Raw genomic sequence first — 6,938 nt, 5'->3', positions numbered from 1 at the left:
CTGAGGAGTGCTGGATGGGAGAACAGGCTCTGAAGGTCAAGTGTCAAAATAAAAAGAAATACTTCTTGTTTCAAAACGGAACTTTATTACAATTAGTAGTTAATAGTAGTGATGAGAATACCGATCCTTATGTTTTATGCAATTACAAAGGACTTTCACATGTTAACTAGCAATAGTACCAACGTTAATATTAATACTAATTATAACCAACACTTACTGCCGCTTCCTGTGGGCCTGACACTATGCTCCACACATGACACGCTGTATTTGTTTTAGTCTGTGGCAGTGGTAGATCCAAAACTTCTGTATGTGTAAGAACTCACTGGCACAACCTGTTTGGAAAGGGAAGGATGGGGGTTGGTTCTGAAGATGTATTTGCATAGCACTTTACATGAGATTGTGTGTAACAGAAGACAGGAGAATGGGGGGACTGATGGAAATTTTGAGCACTACAAACCACCTCTGAGAACCTGAGCTTGTCACAGCTACCTCTCAAACCAGATTTACTGGATTCAGCTCCATCTCCAATGGCCATGTGACCCTGGGCAAGTTATTTAACCTCTTTACTTTGTGAGCCTGTAAAACAGAGTTCATGACAGAATCTACTTTGTAGATAATATTGAGAGTTTAGTGATGATGCAAGAAAATCACCTAGCAGTGTCTGGCTCACCGCAATCCCAGTGAGTTACCTCCGATTATGACAAGAAACAAAATGGAATCTCAAACAATTCTATTAAGTTGGGATCTATGATCCCATTTTACAGATGGAAAACAGAGAGAACGTGAAAGAAAGTAACTACATCAAGGTCACAAAGCCAGTAAGTCATAGAGAAGAAATTCCAACCTGGTCAAAGCCAGTAAGTCATAGAGAAGAAATTCCAACCTGGTCCGCCAAACTGCAGAACCTGAGATGCCATAATATTGCTTCCCCTCCTCCAGCCTTGCCCAGGATTATCTCAGTTTTCATGGCGGTGGGGGGAGCAGACCCAGTACATAGAAGAATCAGTTGAACTGCCGTCACTACAGCTATGACCAACATATCTGTTCCGCAATAAGCAATAATGATGAGCAGTGGTCCCCTAACGGAAAAGAAATCATGGCCTTGCTCAGCCTTCTGGGGCACTATGGAATGAAATCACAGCACGTGAGAAAGAATTTTTGAAACCTGCCACTGGGCTTTACAAAGAGATAGCAGCATCATTAAATGCCACCCCACCTCCTTTTATCAAACCCAGAAAAACCACTCACCTGTTTGGCCTCTCCGTGAGCACCTTCCCCATCCCTGCCCCCAACTGCAGCTGTGCGCAGCCAGTGTTTTCCTTAAAGGCCTCCGGGTGCTCGTAGCTTCTTTAGACATTCAGCCAAAATTTTTAGAGTGCGACTGGGAGGAGGAGTAGCTCACCCTGAATTCATTTAGCTGTCGTTGAAACTCAGGTTCCTAGACCAGAGCACAAAAACAAATCGAAAAGGCAGTTTCTGGGCAAATGGAAAACAGCTAATTTTGCAGGTGCTTTGGCATCAGTAGTAGCAATGAATGCAACATCCATACGGGGGGGGGGTTTGATTACAGACGAAATGAGTAATACCCTAGAAGAAATTCGCAATGAAAATCTTGAAACTGGACATTTAAATGCACTGCTCGGGGTGGGGTGGGGAGCGGGATCGGAAATGACGCTTGTGGTTTTTAAATGCGTTTTTACTTGGGAAAGCCGGGCGGGGAAAGGAAAGGTCATCGTCTGTTTAATTTCCACCCCCCAGTCCAGGACGTCCAGCATTAGCTCGCAGGGCCTCAGCTGTTGTACACACACGGTGGGGGGGGGGGAGGGGAAGGCGGAGGCGCGGGGGCGGGGCCGACTAGGAGGAATCTGGGCGTCCTGCCGCGCATGCGCCTTTCCTGAGCAACAAGTGGGCTCCACAGACAGAGGAAGTGTAAAGGGGAGGGAGGGGGGAGAACTGGTGCAGAGCATGGCGGTGACGTCAGCGCTCCGCCCGGGCGGCATCCCGCGCGGCCAAGCCGGGGACAGCGCGAGCCGCAGCGCGAGCGGGAGCGCCGAGACGCGCCTCCGGAACGTAGAGTAACAATCACAACCCCACATTCCGGGCGAGTGCGAGCGGGAAGGGATGCGACCCGGGCCGAGGCGCCGCGCGAGCGCCCTGCAGCCAACGTGAGCGCCGCCAGCCGCGGCGGCCCGGGCGCCGGCCAGGCCTGCGGGCGGCCGGAGCCTGTGTGCGCGCGCTCCTCTCCTCTGCTCTCGTGCGTCCTGGAAGCAGTGGCCGCGGCGGCTCCCTCCGGCCGTGCAAACCCAGCCGCCGCCAGCGGAACGGCCGACGCTGCGGAGGGGAGAAGCTCCTCTCGCCTGCCACCCCCTCCCAACCCCCGGCCCTCCGGGGAAGCGGCGACTTCAGCAAGATTGGACCCGGGCACCGGGTGGCACTGAACCCTCTAGCCTTCGCCCCAGGGAGCCTGGCGGGGAGAGGACGCAGCTCGTAGGGGGGCCCCCAGGGGAAAGGAAGAGACAGCCCCTTTCGAGCTTTCAAGCACCAGCCACTCCGGGGAGGGGGCCAAGAGCCAACGGCGGCCAGCACCCGGCACCCTCGCCCCCTCCCCTCGGGCCCGGAGCTTCCAGCCCGGGTCCGCGGCACCAGGAAGAAGGCTCCTGAGCTCCCCTCCCGACGACACAGCCGCAGTAGGAGGTGGGGGCGAGGAGCGGGCTGAACTCGTCCACCGCCCCGGCGGTGGAGCCCCCGCGGAGAGGCGCTGCGCCGGGCGGTGGAGACTCGCGCTCCCTCCAGCCCCTGGGGCAGAACTTTCTCGCCCCCCCTTCCTCCCCCGCAGCCGGACTCCCTCCCCAGCCGGCCAGTCCTCCCGGAGGAGAAGGCGCGGCGGAGACAGCCTGGGCGGGGGCCTACCTTCCCCAGGGCCGGCATCATGTCGGCGGCGCAGGTGTCCTCGTCCCGGAGACAGTCTTGCTACCTGTGCGACCTGCCCCGCATGCCCTGGGCCATGATCTGGGACTTCTCGGAACCCGTATGCCGCGGTTGCGTCAACTACGAGGGCGCCGATCGCATCGAGTTCGTGATCGAGACCGCGCGCCAGCTGAAGCGGGCGCACGGCTGCTTTCAGGACGGCCGCTCCCCCGGGCCGCCGCCGCCCGTCGGGGTCAAGACGGTGGCCCTGTCGGCTAAGGAGGCGGCGGCGGCTGCAGCGGCCGCCGCCGCCGCCGCACAGCAGCAGCAACAGCAGCAGCAGCAGCAGCAGCAGCAGCAACAGCAGCAGCAGCAACAACAGCTCAACCACGTCGATGGCTCCAGCAAGCCCGCTGTGCTGGCGGCCCCGTCCGGCCTGGAGCGCTATGGCCTGAGCGCTGCCGCCGCCGCCGCCGCCGCCGCCGCCGCCGCAGTTGAGCAGCGCAGCCGCTTCGAGTACCCGCCACCGCCGGTGAGCCTGGGAAGCAGCAGCCACGCGGCGCGGCTGCCCAACGGCCTGGGGGGCCCCAATGGCTTCCCCAAGCCGACACCGGAGGAGGGACCCCCGGAGTTGAACCGCCAGAGCCCCAACTCATCTTCAGCCGCGGCGTCAGTGGCATCTCGGCGCGGGACGCACGGTGGGCTGGTGACGGGGCTGCCCAACCCGGGGGGTGGTGGAGGCCCCCAGCTCACGGTGCCCCCCAACCTGCTGCCGCAGACGCTACTTAACGGCCCGGCCAGTGCCGCCGTGCTGCCCCCACCGCCGCCCCACGGCCTGGGCAGCCGTGGGCCCCCGACGCCCGCGCCCCCAGGGGCGCCCGGGGGCCCCGCTTGTCTTGGAGGCGCCCCGGGCGTATCAACCGCGTCGTCCTCGGCGTCGTCTTCGACCTCGTCGTCAGTGGCGGAGGTGGGTGTGGGTGCTGGCGGCAAAAGGCCCGGCTCGGTCTCGAGCACAGACCAGGAGCGCGAGCTGAAGGAGAAGCAGCGGAACGCCGAGGCCCTAGCCGAGCTGAGCGAGAGCCTGCGCAACCGCGCGGAGGAGTGGGCCAACAAGCCCAAGATGGTCCGCGACACGCTGCTCACGCTGGCCGGCTGCACGCCCTACGAGGTGCGTTTCAAGAAGGACCACTCGCTGCTGGGCCGCGTCTTCGCTTTCGATGCTGTCTCCAAGCCCGGCATGGACTACGAGTTGAAACTGTTCATTGAGTACCCCACGGGCTCAGGCAACGTGTACTCCAGCGCATCTGGTGTGGCCAAGCAGATGTACCAGGACTGTATGAAGGACTTCGGCCGGGGTCTCTCCTCCGGCTTCAAGTACCTGGAGTACGAGAAGAAGCACGGCTCTGGGGACTGGCGCCTACTCGGAGACCTGCTGCCTGAGGCCGTGCGCTTCTTCAAGGAGGGCGTGCCCGGCGCCGACATGCTGCCCCAGCCCTACCTGGACGCCAGCTGCCCCATGCTGCCCACGGCGCTGGTGAGTCTGAGCCGCGCCCCCAGCGCGCCCCCGGGTACCGGGGCCCTGCCGCCCGCCACCCCTTCGGGCCGGGGCACAGCCGCCAGCCTTCGCAAGAGGAAGGCGTCCCCCGAGCCCCCGGACTCGGCCGAGGGCGCCCTAAAACTGGGCGAGGAGCAGCAGAGGCAGCAGTGGATGGCGAACCAGAGCGAGGCACTAAAGCTCACCATGTCGGCCGGGGGCTTTGCGGCGCCGGGCCATGCCGCCGGGGGTCCGCCCCCACCGCCTCCGCCCCTGGGACCGCATTCCAACCGGACCACGCCGCCCGAGTCAGCCCCTCAGAACGGCCCGTCCCCCATGGCCGCCCTCATGTCGGTGGCGGACACTCTGGGCACGGCGCACTCCCCCAAGGACGGCAGTTCCGTGCACTCCACCACTGCGTCCGCGAGGCGCAACAGCAGCAGCCCGGTGTCGCCGGCCTCCGTGCCCGGGCAGCGCCGCTTGGCATCACGGAACGGGGACCTGAATTTACAGGTGGCGCCCCCGCCGCCTAGCACCCACCCGGGCATGGACCAAGTGCACCCCCAAAACATTCCGGATTCCCCTATGGCCAACAGCGGGCCCCTCTGCTGTACCATTTGCCACGAACGTTTGGAGGACACGCATTTCGTTCAGTGCCCATCCGTCCCCAGCCACAAATTCTGTTTCCCTTGCTCTAGAGAGAGTATCAAGGCCCAGGGGGCCACCGGCGAGGTGTACTGCCCCAGCGGAGAGAAATGCCCCCTGGTTGGGTCGAATGTACCTTGGGCCTTCATGCAGGGCGAAATCGCAACGATCTTAGCTGGAGATGTTAAAGTGAAAAAGGAGAGAGACCCTTGAACCACAAGACCGCCACCTCCTCTGCCCCTGACCAGCTCCTCTCCGATCCAGAGGGCCCCTCCCCCACCCGCAGCGACCCTCCCTTCCCTCACTCCCAAGATGTAGAATTGTGAATATAACAAACTGCAAAAAGTTAGTCTTATGTATAGACATTATTTTCGTCGTATGTTTCTATATTTTGAAACAAAAGGTATGTAACTTCTTCATTTGAAGGATAAGCTGGTTTGTGTTAAGCAGTATAATATTGGTTGGGTCATTTGCATCATTTCGTTAGCATTTATTTGGTGGCAGAGTGTTTGCCTAGGTACAGAATTAATAGCCCTTAGCAACGACTGCTGCTGGTGTGTATTTTTGTAAATGTTATGCACTCTCTGAAAGGAAAAAAAAAAACACACAAAAGAAAATGACTTTTTTTTTTTTGCCAAGGCCAGTGTTGCTGCCTAAAAAAAAAAAAAAAGATGCTATAAAATGGTGAAAGCTTCTTTCTAAACAGCCCCAAGAGTTGAAGTCTTCACTTTATTTTGTTCCATTTTGTTCTGTTTTGTTTTGTTTTTCTGTTTCGTTTGCAAAATGGCAAGGGGGGGTGTCGGGGGGGTGGGGTGTTTTTTGTTGCAAGTTTGTGAGGGAAAATGTTTTGGTTTGTTTCTACTGACCTGAATGTGTTGGATCTTCACGTGTTGTTTTGTTTTTGCTTTATTGATGCACGGATGCTTTTGAACAGTAGAGCGAAATGCTAGACATGGGGAACTGCTCTGTTTGTCCTTTATACATTTCTGTAGTTAACAGAACACTGTAATGTGCCTTGGAGCTTAGTAACTTGTAATAAATTCAATTGATATTAATTCTGCCCCGAGTCAGCAAGTGTGTTTTTCTAGAGCTAAGGCCACATAGTTCCAACATAGGGGACAGCTTCCCTACCAACATACAACATAAATGCTGGTACCGCTGCAAATCCTTCCAAGAAGGTGGCATCTGTGGAAGGCCTTGTGCTGGGGGACTGCCCCTCCCCTGGCAATTTACATTCACCTCTTGGGGCGGGACAGTTGCTGACTAAGCAATTTCTGTTTACTCTTCTGCATCTCTATTTTGCCCGATGAGCACCCCAGCTGCAAATGGCATTGTCAGGAACCCACCCTGTGGCCTCAAGTGTGTGCTGATCCACAGTGCAACTGTGACTTGTGCAGGTGGGAAAAACAGAACAACAACAAAAAAACTAGGATGCTTTGCCTCTTCGATGTGGCAGAAATCACGCTTGCTGCACAGATAAAGCAAAAACACCGCAGAGCTGGGAGCCGTCAGTGGAGGCAGGCGGGGTGTGGGCACCAGGGGAACAAATGTATGTTTCCAGGAGGGCCAGGAGAGTTGCCAGCAGCTTCCGGCTAATGCATTGGAAAAGCAGTGCCACCTCGTTCATCACTCATTTTCTCCCCCCACCCCCTTTATGATAAGTATTTCTAAAGGCAGGACGCTTCGCTGGTCTGAAGATGATTGTGGGGAATGGGGGAAGAGAGAAAAAAGCCAAACCCAGTTCCCAAGGCAAAGGTCACTTATGACACCAAGTGAAACCCATTCCCACTGGTGAAGAAATTCAAGTAGTCGTCCCGTCAACTTTCGGGTGGCATTTGTGAGGTACAGAGAG

General features: G+C 57.6%; 1 protein-coding gene across 1 annotated transcript; it reads left to right on the top strand.

Moving 5' to 3' along the window:
- Positions 1-1,938: 1,938 nt before the first annotated feature.
- On the top strand, positions 1,939-6,141 carry IRF2BPL (interferon regulatory factor 2 binding protein like). The gene has a single exon (XM_025869573.2). It carries the CDS (start codon positions 2,930-2,932, stop codon positions 5,297-5,299), a length of 2,370 nt encoding a protein of 789 aa, XP_025725358.1. The 5' UTR covers positions 1,939-2,929; the 3' UTR covers positions 5,300-6,141.
- The last annotated feature ends 797 nt before the right edge of the window (positions 6,142-6,938 follow it).

This window comes from Callorhinus ursinus, unplaced genomic scaffold (genome assembly GCF_003265705.2).
Source record: "Callorhinus ursinus isolate GAN/ISIS: 27379988/994484 unplaced genomic scaffold, GSC_fseal_2.0 scaffold8, whole genome shotgun sequence".
Taxonomy (NCBI): Eukaryota; Metazoa; Chordata; class Mammalia; order Carnivora; family Otariidae; genus Callorhinus; species Callorhinus ursinus.
The sequence above is the reverse complement of the archived record's forward strand: the minus strand, read 5'-3'. Positions and strand labels throughout refer to the sequence as shown.

Excerpts from the sequence above, each read along its gene's own strand:
- IRF2BPL (XM_025869573.2), top strand. The coding sequence starts at position 2,930 with ATGTCGGCGGCGCAGGTGTCCTCGTCCCGGAGACAGTCTTGCTACCTG.